The sequence below is a fragment of the Glycine max genome, chromosome 11 (genome assembly GCF_000004515.6).
Source record: "Glycine max cultivar Williams 82 chromosome 11, Glycine_max_v4.0, whole genome shotgun sequence".
Lineage (NCBI taxonomy): Eukaryota > Viridiplantae > Streptophyta > Magnoliopsida > Fabales > Fabaceae > Glycine > Glycine max.
In genome coordinates, this window is record NC_038247.2 from 5,220,887 (window position 1) to 5,237,816 (window position 16,930).

At 36.1% G+C, this 16,930-nt stretch overlaps 2 protein-coding genes and 2 pseudogenes across 2 annotated transcripts; 3 read left to right on the forward strand and 1 right to left on the reverse strand.

The window, feature by feature from the left end:
• The first annotated feature begins 3,343 nt into the window (after positions 1-3,343).
• On the forward strand, positions 3,344-6,228 carry LOC100792148 (laccase-11). The gene is made up of 6 exons (XM_003538808.5): positions 3,344-3,538; positions 3,650-3,801; positions 3,907-4,151; positions 4,398-4,526; positions 4,683-5,606; positions 5,962-6,228. The coding sequence occupies exons 1-6, from the start codon at positions 3,425-3,427 to the stop codon at positions 6,090-6,092; spliced, it is 1,695 nt and encodes a 564-aa protein (XP_003538856.1). The 5' UTR covers positions 3,344-3,424; the 3' UTR covers positions 6,093-6,228.
• A 2,705-nt stretch (positions 6,229-8,933) lies between these two features.
• Positions 8,934-12,248, forward strand: LOC100779180 (laccase-11). The gene is made up of 6 exons (XM_014763882.3): positions 8,934-9,145; positions 9,227-9,378; positions 9,483-9,727; positions 9,818-9,946; positions 10,033-10,956; positions 11,094-12,248. Exons 1-6 carry the CDS (start codon positions 9,038-9,040, stop codon positions 11,222-11,224), a joined length of 1,689 nt encoding a protein of 562 aa, XP_014619368.1. The 5' UTR covers positions 8,934-9,037; the 3' UTR covers positions 11,225-12,248.
• Positions 11,520-13,607, reverse strand: LOC100792683 (probable E3 ubiquitin-protein ligase HERC3; annotated as a pseudogene).
• A 184-nt stretch (positions 13,608-13,791) lies between these two features.
• Positions 13,792-16,831, forward strand: LOC102664810 (putative glucose-6-phosphate 1-epimerase; annotated as a pseudogene).
• The last annotated feature ends 99 nt before the right edge of the window (positions 16,832-16,930 follow it).

A 16,930-nucleotide genomic window follows, 5' to 3' on the forward strand; every position in this document is an offset into this window, starting at 1 on the left:
TTAGTAATGTGAATGGTTCAAAAAATAGTAATAACGCTACATTGCAACATGCTTTTATTTGGCACGTGACACCGTTGCTGTTAATAATCTGATAATCATTCAGCAAGAAGATGAAGTTGCGGAAAATCAAGAAACTGTTATGTTGCGGCAGCAATTGTGGTCGTGGACAGCAATTTAAAATCATGTATGCCTTAATTCTTGGGTTATTTTTACTAGCCAATCTATATGGTTAGTTTAAAAAAGATTAGAAGTGTTATGCCTTACCTTTTAACTTTAGTAAACCAGTTATTCCTTTTGGGAGTCTTCTGTCCTGTTCATTATAGACTTTGGTTACTAATTTACCACAAGAAACACACATAAACTATGGGGGGGAGGGGTTGCCTAGAATTTTAGGGAAAATGGGAAGGAGCACAGAACTATTATAATTGTTGAAATGCGCCAAGTTCTATTTTATAATATACCATCACCTTAAGACAAATTATGGAGGGAGAAACTCACATAATAAGCATGCCAGTAGTAAAGCTCCCTTCTTAAGCTGGCCTCAATTCTTTTTAGGAGATGTTCCACGAGTTTCTGCATGTTTGAACAGAATGTACTTTATGCACTATTTTGATGAGTTGAAGAAATTGTTTATGGACTCTTATTATTAGTTTATTACCTGGAGAATCAATTTCGGGTGGACAAAAATCCAAGAGAAGCATTTGAAATTTTCCTTGTATTGAGAGTAAGCTGATAAAACCATAATCTGCAAAGCCCTACGTACAGAGGCCTCAAGCAAGAAGAGAAGACCCCATGTATTATTGTTGCCTCAAATACCTAAGGGTAGAAAGAGGATTGCACTAGAAGACTTGGCAAATATTACCCTTTAGTAACACTACTCATCTAGAAAGTAGAATTGGCGGGCTAATAGAGACCCAAATTCGTTATTTTTGTTTCATGGGTTTGACAGAGTATTCTTTAAGGCAAAGAGTTTGTTAACTAGGGTCCTTGGACCATAATAAACGAGAATAAGGTAAATATTAAATGATAGTAGATGAATAACAGCCATTCGATCCCATTCTAAGTTTGGATTATTTAGTGAAGAGAAGCTATCATGTTGCTAAACAAATATCATGCGAAGTGAGAAGATCAATCAGCTCCTCTTCATAATTAAGGTACCCCATATAAGATTAGACATTTCCTAGGAAATGTCTTCCATAATGTTTTTTCTGTCATAACAAACATTTTCGCTATGAAGCATGGTTGCCAATGTACTATGTATGTTGTCCCATTTGGTGCAAGAGATAGATTAACATACTCTATTACTCTGCCCCTAAACCTAATTACTTTGATCTGAGACCCAAATACAATGCTATTTTTATTTTACGTGGCAAAGATTAACGAAGTACATTCTATAATGTCCCATATGTTGTGGTATTGGTATATTTGGAAAGCAAGAAACAAATTCATCAATCAAAACAATACTCCTCCTAATCCTACCATTTACTTTACATGTAATCATTGCAATCATTAAAATGATATAGTCTATGAAAACTTTTGTTATTATTGAAAAACCAATATAATGTTTATGATAAACAAAACAATTATCAAAGCTTGAGTTATATGTCAGGACACAGTTTGAAGTTTTTTCCCCTTTTTCTTCAATAATGTGCCACTCGATACCACTCGTACAAGGCATGCCAACAAAGCAACACCAAGCTACAACAGCTAATAATAAGTCTTAAGGGCTCAAACAAAAGTCAAAACCAAAAGCGGAAACTGAGGCCACCATGGAAATGTTAGGAAGAAAAAAGGCATTCAAAATGGATATTGTAAGATATTGTATCTCATTTTCAATCTTCATCTAGTCGTATATATCAGCTTGCACGAATTATAGGACAATAAAAAGTGAAAAACGAATTAAATGCAACGAGACGCGTGATAACCGTTAATTATGAGTATATTTTTTGAGTTAAATTATATAGAAATTTATAATTTTTTTCTCTTAATTTTTCCTTTTTGAGTAAATAATTGTTAAATTAACATTATTTAATTTTTGTGCAAAGAATATTAAAAGTGATGAATTTGTGATGTTTAGTGGGTAAGATAAAGCCAAAAAAACAAGACAATTAGGAAAGACATAAATAATTAAGAAAAATATGTCTAATTAAGGAAAACAAACTAATGAAGAAAAACAAAATAATTAAAGAAAGCAAAATAATTAAGGAAAGAAAGATTAATTAAGGAAAATAGACTTATTAAAAAAATGAGGACTAATTAAGAAAAACAAACTAATTCCAAAGCTTACTAATCTACACCTATAAAAGAAGAAGAAAGAAAAAAAAATACATAAAAATTTCAAAGAGAATACAATTCTTTATAATACTTTCAATTTTCTCTTATATTCGGGTCTCTCTTCTCTATCCATTCCATTCTACCTAATTTTATAGTGGATGTGTATTAGGAACATTGACATATGAAATGTAATATTCAAAACACTTATTTGACACTTCTCTATATCTAAATCTTCTTGTTATATCATATGATCATTATTTTTTATCACTTCTTTCTCTTCTATTTTTGTCTTTCTCTAAGTGTTGATGAGATTTGAGGTGTACTGTGTACGCAAACATTCTCTGTTTATTAGTGCGATTATGTAAAATCACTAATGACTATTGGCTCACATTTCTTAACTTTAGTTTGACGTAGCAGTATCTTAAAACTTCTGCTATTAATTTGCAACGGCAATCTAGTCTGGTCCCAAGCAATAGAAAGTCCACAAACAAAGGATTCAAATAATGGATACAAGCCCTGAAGCAAGCAAATATTTTTGTTAGGTGAATATCCTAATAGCTAAGTGAATCATTATTAACTAAAACCTGGAATGAGTTAGATCGTACGCTTACTCTCTCGATCACATGCTAAATAGTAATCATCGATTAAGAGATAGCATATGATAATTTTTCCAATACAAAAGGGTTGGGTTGGCAGCACACTGAGTATCTCTGCTCAATCTCTCCCTACAGTAAACATTTTACCATTTAACACATTACTTCCCTTTAACGAAAAAGATTAGTTCAATCAATGTGTAATATAAGGTTTGTTCGGTCCCCCGTGATCCCTCACTTTCAGTCCACATTAAAAACTAAAAAATGAATCGTGCGTGTGAATATTTTCAATTGGCCTAGGAATCTTAGCCTCTAAGGCATTCCAAAGACCTTGAAGTCCTTGTCGACATATCGCTTGCAAGCCTTGATGTAAAACAAGTTCGTTAACTAATCAAGTTTCCTATCCTCACTTTAATAAACTGCTTAGTCCAACCTACCTTTGAAGCAATTTGTATAAATACTATCTCATCACCTTTTTTGCCATCACTACCTCATCAACATAGAATCATATACACATATATTAAACTGAACGAAGTTGTCCTAGAAGAGAAGAACCAATGGCTGCTGGCGTGGGTTTCCGCAGTCACAAATCTTTGTTAATAATTCTTTTGGGTTTTCTTGGCTTGTTCTCCTTTACAGTTGAAGCAGACACAAAGAAATACCAATTTGATGTGAGTTATATATTATATGCATTTACGGTCAAAATCAGCATTCTTAAGTCTTAACTATCCATTTGAATTAATTTTTGAATTTTGATGACATTCATTATATTGTACCTACAGATTCAAGTAAAGAATGTGAGTAGACTATGTCATGCAAAACCCATTGTAACAGTAAATGGGAGGTTCCCAGGGCCAACGATTTATGTGAGAGAAGGAGACAGAGTACTAGTCAACGTAACCAACCATGCAAAATATAACATGTCAATTCACTGGTACGCCAATTTGTATTTAACGTGACATTAGTATATATGTTAATACATGCAAATTAAATGGGATTCTTACAAGCATATGGATTATGTATTTTGGATATATTATAGGCATGGAATTAAACAATATCGCAATGGTTGGGCTGATGGACCAGCTTACATCACACAATGTCCAATCCAGACTGGTAATAGCTACACTTATGACTTCAACGTCACAGGGCAACGAGGAACATTGTGGTGGCATGCTCATATTTTTTGGTTGAGGGCAACTGTGTATGGTGCAATTGTTATCATGCCTAAACCTGGGACCCCATTTCCTTTCCCACAGCCAGCCAGAGAATTGGAAATTCTTCTAGGTTAGTTCAGTTTCTGAAATACATAATTCATTATATAATGTGCAAAGGCCTAGACGGAGAGAAATTATTATAGTTCAGTGTTATTAATTTTTCTCATAAAAACTTGACTGTGTATTATATAAAGATTGATCAGAACTATGAACTACAAACATGTGATAGTACAAGACTATAATAATTTCTCGCTCAGGAGTCACCTTCATGTTTACTTGTGATAAATTAATACAAAAATTAAATTTTTTATAACAGGAGAATGGTGGCACAAAGACGTGGAAGAGATTGAAACGCAAGGAAATCAAATGGGGTTGCCACCAAATATGTCAGATGCACATACAATCAATGGGAAGCCAGGACCGCTATTTCCTTGCTCAGAGAAACGTAAGCAAAATTTAGCCAACTTAGTGATTATGTAAAGTAAAAGTCTATGGTTTGGCTAAATAAGGCTAGAAAGTATATCTTTGCTCCAAAGAGAACTAAGCTTAAAAAACATTTCATTCCCAATCTCTTAATACAAAATTTTCATCTGTCTTCCAGATACCTTTGCAATGGAGGTTGAACAAGGGAAGACTTACCTACTTAGAATCATCAACGCTGCCCTCGATGACGAGCTTTTCTTCGCCATTGCCGGTCACAACTTGACAGTGGTGGAGGTTGATGCAGTTTACACAAAACCATTCACCACTCAAGCCATTCTAATCGCACCTGGTCAAACCACAAATGTTCTTGTCAAGGCCAACCAAGTAGCAGGAAGATACTTCATGGCTACAAGGACCTTTATGGATGCACCAATACCAGTTGATAGCAACGCCGCAACAGCTATATTCCAATACAAAGGCATTCCAAACACTGTCCTTCCTTCTCTTCCTTCTCTTCCTGCTGCCAATGACACACGCTTTGCTTTGAGTTACAACAAGAAATTAAGAAGCCTAAACACTCCTCGGTACCCTGCTAATGTTCCACTAAAAGTTGATCGAAACCTCTTTTACACCATCGGTTTGGCCAAGAATTCTTGCCCCACGTGCGTCAATGGAAGCCGGCTACTTGCTTCCTTAAACAATGTCTCCTTTGTGATGCCTCAAACCGCGCTTCTCCAAGCTCACTACTTCAATATCAAGGGGGTTTACAGAACTGATTTTCCTGATAAGCCTTCAACTGCTTTTAACTATACAGGTGCACCATTAACTGCTAATCTTGGTACTTCAATTGGCACAAGAATTAGCAAGGTTCCCTTTAATTCTACAGTGGAGCTAGTTTTGCAAGACACCAACCTCCTCACTGTTGAGTCCCACCCTTTCCATCTTCATGGCTATAACTTCTTTGTTGTTGGAACTGGGATTGGCAATTTTGATCCTGCTAAAGACCCTGCTAAGTACAACTTGGTTGATCCTATTGAGAGGAACACTGTTGGGGTTCCCACCGGTGGTTGGACCGCAATTCGTTTCAGGGCTGATAACCCAGGTATGTATATGATTCTTCAGGGAGAAATTATTACATGTTACAAGATCATTATGATCCCAACTAATCTTCATATGACATGTAGTGTATTCTTTTGGATAAATTAAAAAACTTGATTATGTGTCCGTGTCACATAGCGATTAGTCAGGACCATAGAAGTGATAATATGAGACTATCTATGATAATTTCTTTTCATTAAGTACACGAGCTACCTTAAAAACTGAAAAAATAATCTTAAACATGAAGGAAACTTAATTAAGGACTAATTGTGTTAGTTTCAAATGAGATATTATTAAGCATGTTAATGTTATGATATAATGTGATGACATATGTTGTTTTTGTACCTATGGTTGGGTAGGTGTTTGGTTCATGCATTGCCATTTGGAGCTGCACACAGGTTGGGGATTGAAAACGGCTTTTCTTGTGGAAGATGGACCAGGACAAGATCAATCTGTTGTGCCTCCACCGAAGGACCTTCCAGCATGCTAGACATGAATGAATTTGTTAACAACCTTGGATTGTGTTGTATGGAATCAACGGTGTTTTATTCAACATTTATTATCTGTTAATACTTCCTGCTAAAGATGCAGAGAGTTTCAATTAAGAGTTAACAAATGGAAGCAAAGTTTGGAGCATGTACAAAATTTATTGACCTGATTTACATAAAACTTGCATTGATCATAAAGTATATCCTATACCAGTATTCTCTTTTACCACGAATTTGTTAAAGTTGGTGCAGCTTATATTATTGTCATTTCTTTCACCAAAAGACGAAACTGATACCTTCAATAAGTAGAACTTCGAAAGCAAGATAAAATATTGGGTTGCTAGCTAGTTTCTTTGAAACTCAACTATCTATGTTCATGAAGTTTAATTGAAGCTTCAGACTTTAAAATTAAAATCTTTAATACAGATATAATGCTCTAGATCGAAAATGAAGATAGTAAAATGCTAGCTGGACATTTACAGTTCAAAGTTTAAACACTTCCATAATTCTATAGGTAAATTATATTCGTACATGCATACGTCAAATATGTTCAGGTTGTTCACAAATATTTGAGACGAGACTTCGCAGCTGCCACATGCACCAAGTAAAGTTTAGTCATATCATGGCTGATGTGATTCTCTTCCTATTATACTTCTAAGAGGATGACCATCTTCACCAAAATAGTTATTCGATTCCTATAAACTTTTACGTCATCTTTTTTTGGTTGTCATTTTTCGTATTTTTCGTTTCTTAGCAAAGGCTTCCTGTCATATTCCCGATCTCGTCGATGTTTGGACTATTGTATTTGTATTTGTAATAGCCAACAAGAGAAAATCAGGCCATAGTTTTTGGATGCTCTTATAACATTTTTTTTTTTACATTACCCCTAATTTACTTAATAGTAAAAAGTCTAGAGATATTTTTACTAGTCATATTAATATAGTATAGGAAAAATATAATTGAATTTACTTTACCTTTATTTTAAAATAAAATACTTATAACATTCAGTAAAACGTGAAAGTACTAGCATATATAGTTCTTTCCTTTTGTTTTTTATTTTAGTTAATGCAAACGTTATTTTTTTAACGGTTCCTAGGACCCTTGTAACAAGGAAATTAATCAACTTTTTCTTTGACTCAATGAATTCGGTGAGAAAACAAAGGGATGTGCTAGGGAAAGCTTTAGTGCATAAAACGCTTGAACTCCATGCCCACTTGTTAACTAAAACTTATACAAGATTTTTTTAAGAGTTATCAATCAAAAGAATAAGTTGGTGGAAAACATAAACAGCTAGCAAATGAACTAAGTTGGTGGAAAACGCTCGACCGTTCAACAGCATTTTCCAAACATTAACAAAAACAAATCAACACGCTGTAGGTTGATAGCCTCTTATTTAAACCATATATGATCACCTTTCATAAAAAAAAAAAAAACCATATATACTAGCTTAAGAAGTTTAATAGTACAGGTTAATTATATAACATTAAACAAAACTATGCAAAATTTAATTCACTTTAATGTTGTAAGCAGTCGTTCACCACTCAGTCTTGAACCACATAAATTCGTGATATATATTAAATGCACTATCTACGTATGCATTAAACTATCTACGTATGTACAATGCATTTTGCTGATTTGCTTTTTTTCTTCTTTTATTTTCTCTCTCCTTCTCCATCATAAGAGAAATCATTATATGGTCTAGATTGTCATAATCTTGAATCAATGTAATAATTTCTCCCCTTTTAAGCCTACTATATGAAGTTTCGTTTAAAACCAATATATTGTTTTGAGCTTTGGTAGCTGAAGCATAAAGCCACATATCACTTGCCTCCAAAAACATTTTTTTCCCATACCTCCTGAGATGTATAAATATTTATACTTCAGAAAGAAAGAGATAAGACGAGAAAAAAGAAGAAAAAAAAGTGACGAATAAAACGGATGATTAATGGAAAAGAGAAAGAAATATAAAGATATAATTAAATAAAGGTCTAAGAGATTGATGTAATATAAAAATTCTGGGTTGCTACTCACATGGTCAAAATCTTGATTTGGTATAGCCCCAGCCCGTATTTTTTTTATTCATGGGAAAAACAAACAACAAAATATGCCTACTTTCCTGTACAGTATTTAGTTGGAAATTTCATAAGCAGTTTAAATTTTTTGAGAAGTTCATATTATTTCATTTCTAAATTAGTTCAAATCAAATAAACTATATTTAATTATTCAAAACATAGTGGTAGTACCGTGACCTTCAAAACTCATCCACTGCTTTTAAAGCTTCTCAAACAGCCTTGCGGGTTCAATATTCTTTTAAGGTTGACAATGCACCTACTGGAACAAAAAAAGCGTGTCGTGTTCAAGAAATCCGAGTTAATTATTAATGAAGCAGAAGATACACTGATACAGTCCACGACTCCACGGGCGTTACATATATTTTCTTAAAAGTTGCTACATCTTAAAATTTTCTTAAAGTTGCTACAGTTGGTAAAATTAAATAATTAAAAAAACATGTTTAGTAAATTTTTTACCCTTAGGCCTTGCTATTACTTCTCCTTAACGATAAAGCCTGTAGCCAGAGTATATTAAGGTGGCTTAATAGGTTAGATTTCATGTACCTCTCATTTTCAGTTCCAATTTTGAAAACGTGTAGTATAAACAATTATAACATCTCTAAATATTGTTCACTCCTTAGAAACTCAGCAACTAAGGAACCCAACCCAAGAAGGCCTTCACAATTTTTGTCACGTTTCGCTTACAAGCTTTTACGCACAGCTCATTAAAACTGAAAAGTACTACCTAATCAGCCTATGGTGTTTTCAATTCTTCATGCAACAAACTGATAGCTCATCTTACCTTCTCCCCATTCATATAAATACTTGAACATATGCACCCTACTTGTATCCATACAAGCCAAGATATCAAATAGAACTTGGACATCAAAGACACAATGGCAAGCTTGGGGTGTTCCATGTCTGTCTTAACGTTTCTCTTCTTCATCTTTGTTGGCTTAATGTCTTCTTCATCTGAAGCTGCCATAAAGAGATACCAGTTTGATGTGAGTTAAAAGAGTTATATTGATATCATAATCAACATGCTTATGCAAAGTTCCCTTGACAGCATTTTGTGTTTTCTACAGATTCAAGTGACGAATGTGAGTAGACTATGCCATGCAAAGCCTATTGTAACAGTAAATGGGAGGTTCCCAGGGCCAACTATATATGTTAGGGAAGGAGATAGAGTGATGATCAATGTCACCAATCATGTACAATACAACATGTCGATTCACTGGTAGGTCAATTTTGCAATATCAGAAACATAGGTGAAGCTTTTGATACTAACATGTATATGTATACGTTAATTTCTCTTAACAACAACCATATTGCTTATTGTAGGCATGGACTTAAACAATATCGTAATGGTTGGGCGGATGGACCAGCTTATATCACACAGTGCCCAATACAGACAGGAGGCAGTTATACTTATGATTTCAATGTTACTGAGCAGAGAGGAACACTATGGTGGCATGCACACATTCTTTGGCTGAGGGCCACTGTGTATGGTGCAATAGTAATTATGCCTAAAGCTGGAACACCATTTCCTTTCCCACAGCCAGCTAGAGAATTTGAAATTCTCCTAGGTCAGTTTGAATTTCAAGTGTATAATCTTAATATTGGAAGGATAAAAGGGTAAGAAATTTGCTATAAGTAATTTTTTGTGCATGCAATAGGTGAATGGTGGAACAACGACGTGGAAGAGATTGAAAATCAAGGGAACAAAATGGGGTTGCCACCAAATATGTCAGATGCACATACGATCAATGGGAAGCCAGGACCACTATTCCCATGTTCTGAGAAGCGTAAGGAAATACTACATTTAGCTCTTTGTTGTGGTTTGGAAAGAATGAAATCTTTGTATTAACTGCAACTTTGTTTCAATTTTTAGACACATTTGCAATGGAGGTAGAACAAGGGAAGACTTACCTCCTGAGAATCATCAATGCTGCCCTGAATGACGAACTTTTCTTTGCCATTGCCCATCACAATTTGACAGTAGTGGAGGTTGATGCTGTTTATACGAAACCATTCACCACTCGGGCTATACTAATTGCACCTGGTCAAACCACAAACGTTCTGGTCCAAGCCAACCAAGTTGCTGGTAGATACTTCATGGCCACCAAGGCTTTTATGGATGCTCCAATCCCAGTTGACAACAAAACTGCCACAGCTATACTCCAATACAAAGGCATCCCAAACACTGTCCTCCCCGTCCTTCCACAGTTGCCGGCTAGAAACGACACACGTTTTGCTTTGAGTTACAACAAGAAATTAAGGAGCCTAAACTCTACTCAATACCCTGCTAATGTTCCTCTCAAAGTTGACAGAAACCTCTTCTACACTATTGGTTTAGGCCAGAATGCTTGCCCCACATGCCTAAATGGAACCCGGCTCGTTGCTTCATTAAACAATGTATCTTTTGTGATGCCCCAAACTGCACTTCTCCAAGCTCACTACTTCAGTATCAGGGGGGTTTTCAGGACTGATTTTCCTGACCGCCCTCCATCCCCTTTCAACTTTACTGGTGCGCCCCTAACTGCCAATCTTGCCACTTTAACTGGCACTAGAGTTAGCAAGATTGCTTTCAATTCCACAGTGGAGCTAGTTTTGCAGGATACCAATCTCCTCTCTGTTGAGTCACATCCATTCCATCTTCATGGCTATAACTTTTTTGTTGTTGGAACCGGGATTGGTAACTTTGATCCAGCTAAAGACCCTGCTAAGTACAACTTGGTAGATCCTATTGAGAGGAACACAGTTGGGGTTCCTACCGGTGGTTGGACTGCAATTCGTTTTCGGGCAGATAATCCAGGTTTGTCTCGTGAGAGTTGTCCTAGATTTCTTTAATGTTTAACTCTAAGATGATCTAAGCATTGCCCAATTTTTTTCCTGATATTTAACGGCTATATTATGTATGCTATAAACTATAATGCCATGTTGTTATTGTAGGTGTTTGGTTTATGCATTGTCATTTGGAGGTGCATACTGGTTGGGGGTTGAAAACGGCTTTTGTTGTGGAAAATGGACAAGGACAAGATCAATCTGTTCTGCCTCCACCAAAGGACCTTCCGACTTGCTAGTCATCCATGAAAATATGGTCGAAGAGAATTTGATTTATAAACACCTTTCAATGTTTTTTCTGTGTCTATCTGCTCATTGCTCAACCTTCCTGTGAAAGTTGCAGAAGGTTTTTAATTGTGATATAAAACGAGCAGAAACAATTGTAAACTAAAGAGTGATTTCATTCAGGAATTCTTGTATTCAAATTTCGAAAATAAGAATAATTGATTCGTTCTATTTTGTTACTTCCGTGAGCATTGATTTTTCATTTCTCATATATCTCTTAAAATTCCCTTCAGCTATTTGCACTAAATGTCTGAAAAACACATCACCGTCTTAGATTTATTTATCAAGAAAACTAGGTGAGTTTCAAGTGTTTGCATGAAACTCCACGATTAAGTTTAAGCTTAAAAGTTAAAATACATACAAAACCTCCAAGAAAGAGAAAAAGTTGGAATGAGAGTGCTTAGATTTATTTATAGTCAGATAGACTCCACTCCAAAAGTCCAGCTTTAAGTTGAAGCTTAAGAGTCTCTTTTTCTGTTTTTCCTTTCCTTTTCCCCCCAAAAGGAAGGTATTTATTTGTTGAAGCGAAATCAGCCAGCAACTAGGACCAGATTATGATCAAACCCTGAGAGGGCCTGTAAAATTTGAAATCTCTCCAAGGAATCAACACAAAATGGCTCCACTTGGTCAGCAGAACTTCCTAATCCAAGTCTGCCACTTGTACCAGAGCCCCAGACCCACAATTTCCCTTTGGACGTGAGAGCAAGGGAATGTGCACGCCCTTCCGAAACCGAGACAGGGTTTTCCCCATCCAATGCATCAATCAAAGAGGGGACTTTCCCATCCCCATGTAGCAATGTTTGTAGTCCCCACACTAACATCTGATTCACCGAGTTCGCATATTGCCAATGAATGTCCGAGCCCTTGCTATAAAAACGGGACTGAAGCTCATTTCAACGGGGAAAATTCCCAAATCTGTTTTAGCTCGCCCCAACTGGCCATACACGTTGCTCCCACAGCTCAAGAGCACACCATCACCTGATATAGCATATAGTAAAAAACTTAAGTTTTGAAAACGCATGCATACATCTTAATGATCTAACTTGCTACAGGAATTTAATCAAGTGTTTGGTGTTTGTGTGTGTTACTTACGGCAAAGAATCAGAGAGTGATCAAGGCCACACGCAATGTCCAGAACATGAACACCGTGTAATTCTTCGACCAAGCGGGGCTCCCATACTATTGGCATGTTATTCTCCTGCTCCATTCCTTGCAAGACTCTCTTTTCAGCAGCTTCAAGGTCCGCGAGAGCTGTGAGATATTTGGAGACTCGGATTCCAACGGAGATGTCTGGAAGTGATTATTCCCCATTTTTCCTATCCTACCGTCCGCTGAATAGCCTCCATCCAAACAACTTGCCATCCGCAGTACGAGCAAGAGCATGCCCCCATCCAAACGCGACCTGAACAAACAAGTTAAGTTAGTTACCAAATGAGAGTGTCAGTGTGAGTATGATAACAAGGAAATTTAGTACCTTAGCTACGTTTTATCCAGAAATTGCTACAAGTTTAGTAGGGACAACAGACTTGGTGATATTTTGACCAAGACCAAGTTGTCCGCGTTTGGATTTCCCCGAGACTCACACGGAACCATCATCTCCAAGACGGATACAATGGAAGACCAATAAGGATTGAAATACAAGTGTGAGGTGAAGTCTTACCTGAAAAAAAGATTCATAAATCTAACCCTTAATATTTTGGATTAAATTGTGATATCAAGTTTCTTTATGTAATTGTTGATGCCTCATTGATGTGAATTTCTCTAATTTTTACTCCTCTCAATTCCCCAACCAAAAGAACCACACACATTCAGAGTCTCTAATCCCTTCACTCTTTCTGGCTCATGCCATGATTCTCTAGTACCCACATGCACACAATACAATACAATAGTAATAGTCATGTAGACAAGGGCTTCTTAGTGGGTGTTGCTAGGTGCATCTAGTATTATTTGATCTGTATCTGTATCAATCGTATGGATCAACTTGATTCATACGATTTACGGATCACCCTCACGCACATTCATCACAAATGCAAAGAGAGTGCAGGGGCAGTTTTGTCATTTTCAAAAAATATTGGGTGCAACAATAATAATGCTAGGTGCACCTAGCAACACCCCGATGGAGTTAGTCAGTTACCTAGAGGATGGGCCGCGGGCAAGTTGGGCCTGGTTGTTTCTGCCCCAGGCCCAGAGGGAGTGGTAGTGTCCGGCGTGAACACTGAGGATGTGGGAAGGAAGAGCAGAAACAGGTGTGGGCTCGTATGCGTCGATTCTCACACCTATGGGGATCCAACGGCACCCTGGCTGCCATCTCGGAAACACATCACGGTGCTCATCCATCTCAAGTGGACCCCACTAACCGCTTTCGATTTCAGCTTCCTCACCAACTCCGTGAGAGATTTCCACTGGGCTCATGGGCTCAATATGTTCGGGCCGAATCAATTTTGATCCAGTTGAGCGGAAGTAATATCCGAATTTCCGCGTGTCAAACAATTATAAATAAGAGATAATAACATTGGTGGCAGAGTAGAATAACAGATGGCGATGGGACCTTTCCGAATCTCAACAGGTTACTAATACTCACTCAAACTCAATATTTGAATTTATCCTTAAACATGTTATCTAAATTCGATTCGTTGGTGATTTAGTTTCATTATTAAATTCTGCAGGTGTCGTGAAATGGCATATGCAAGTAGTACATCTTTGGGAGTGCGACTTACTGAGGGAGAGGGGAATTTGCCCAAGCTTGTGCTCACTTCCCCGGCCGGTAGGTGCGTAATTTGCTATAAAGCTATTTTTCCCTTAACAATCACAACCACAACCATGTGAGTGCGTACTTTGATTGATTGAATATGTGGGTGTGCAGTGAGGCTGAGATATACCTGTTTGGAGGTTTCATTACTTCTTGGAAAGTTCCCAGTGGTAAGGACCTCCTCTTTGTTCGCCCCGACGCTGTTTTCAATGGGAACAAACCGATAAGGTTAGCTTCTTCTCTTCTCTTTACTTCATATCTTTAATCTTTAATTACTCTTTTAAGTCTCTCCACCTATGCTTTTTTCATCCACTATGCAAACCAATTCTTTTTTACGTTGTAATTTATTAATTCTGGATCCTCCAGACACTGATTCATTTTATATATTTGGGCAGTGGTGGTGTTCCGCATTGTTTTCCACAGTTTGGTCCTGGTCCAATTCAGCAGGTACGTGTGCATCTTTAATCCACGCTATTTTCTGCACTTCTTCTTGTTCTTTTTTCCTGTATATTTTACTTTTTTTATGTTATATCTGCTGAATTAAAATACAAAAATCTGAGTATTTTTAATTAATAAAACTTACTTCTCTTCAGTGAAATCATGAGTGGTGTGATGACTTCATTATGCTGACCTTCTTTTCCATTGTATGCTTATGCTTTCGTTTTTAAATCATGAGTGGTGTGGATTGGACTGTTGTTGATTCTGAAAACACATAAGGAAATCCTGTTGTAACTCTGGAGCTGAAGGATGGTCCTTATAGTTGTACTGTGTGGGATTTCAGCTTCCATGCTTTATTCAAGGTCAGGGGCTTATTTTCTTCAACCACAATTCATCTTTGTAACACTACAAATTTAACTTTCTCCAAAGTGAGGTGATGCACTTTACGATATAGAATATAGTGTAATTATAACCATTAATTGGAAAATCAACGGTTGAGATTGTAATTTCATAGTTTGTTATACATATATGTGTATTTTATTATAATCTCAACTGTTCATTTTTGAATCAATGACTACAATTGCACTTTTTTTTTTTAACTAAAAAGAGCCAAATCTACAATACTACTTGTACTCATGCTTCTTGTGTTCTACAACCTAATGGTGATGCAATTGCATGCTTCCTTCTTTGCAGGTCACACTAAATGCTAAAAGTCTAGCGACTGAGTTAACAGTTAAAAATACAGACAATAAAGCATTCTCATTTAGTACCACCTTGCACACATATTTTCAAGTAAGTGATAAGGGTCATAATTTTGAATAATCACCATGGCATAACCAAAATGATGTTTTCTATTTGTGCTTAAATGTTGTTTTAACATTTTGTATTGGGTTTTCTGGAGATCTGAACTGAAATTAAGCATCCAATCCTTAAACAAACATTTATCTTTCAATAGTTATTTGAATCAATTTAGAATTATTCTAATGCACAGTTTTTTAACTCAATTTCATTGCATACACTTACTGCTTAAACTTGTAGAAGTAATCGTTTTAGGGTTGTCTTGCAGGCTTCTGTGAGTAATGCATCAGTAAAGGGGTTGAAAGGTTGCAAAACTCTGAACAAAGATCCAGATCCTAAAAATCCAGTGTAGGGTAAGGAAGAAAGGTATGTATATGATACTTTTTTTGTCTGGGGACTCTTAAGTGGAAATAAAACAATAACTACTTGTACTGGCACAAGAAAATGGTAATACTGAAGTTTGCTTTCCCCTAGTCCAGGGGTTGGATAACAAGCTAACTATTGAGTCTTTCAAATGATCTCGACCTTGCATTTTCTTGTGCATACCCTTTGTTCTTTATACATGTCAACTATTACTTAAAATCCATCTTTATTCATTTTGCCTGAATTTTAACAAGAATTCTGAAACGTTACATTCATTTAGTGGCCAATACATGTTCCCATTTCTTTCGGTTTTCATTTCTTCCTCATTCGTTATCTTTATCTAATGCACAAGTATACTTTGACTCAATCTAATTCATGTAAAACCAAAATTTCATTGAATAATGTAGAATCATATCCTGACATTGAGTTTCTTAATTTAGTTTAATATACAGTAATCTTCATAATGCAGGGAAGTTGTCACTTTCCCTGGATTTGTAGATTGTGCTTATCTTGATGCTTCCAGTGAGTTGCAACTTGACAATGGTTTGGGTGATCTGATATCTATCAAGAACACAGTATGTAATTTTAAACTTCTATTAATTATTTGGTTTGCCCAAGTCACTTGCTTATACTTCTTTTGCCTCTTACCTATGTAGTTGATCAGATGCTGTGTTGTGGAATCCTTACCTTCAAATGGAAGCATGCTACAAAGATTTTGTTTGCGTTGAAAATGCTAAGGTAATGACTTTACAAAACATTCTAGAAAGGAATCAAATATATATTCTGCTTGGCTGTGCATTTTTCGTGGCAACAATATTAGCATGGAGGCTATTGAATTTAAGTAGAAATGAGTGGTTTCTGAACATTCTGCAGTAATGCAGTATTCTCACTACTGAAATAATTTTAAAGCATTCTCTATTGATTCTTTTAAATTTTCAGATTGGAAGTGTCCAGCTAGAGCCAGAACAAACTTGGACAGCTGTGCAGCATCTTAGCATAGCTTGAACTGTAAATGTGCTTCTACATCAGCAATTATTTTTGTCTTATTTGATACCCCAACAAATATGTATCTTCTGTATTAGTAATTTTCTATGCCACTACTAGTGGCAAGGGAGGGATAGTGTACAAGAGGTAAACCTCATTTAAACCTCATTACGTTCGTAACATTATTGTAACAACAAAAAGGAATAATAATTTATTCTTTTTCTTTTTCTTTTATATTCTCAAATGCTAGAAAACTACATTTTTCTCATTTTAGTTTCTCCCATCATTCTATCTTACCAATTTCACTGGATTCATTTTCATTCTCCTC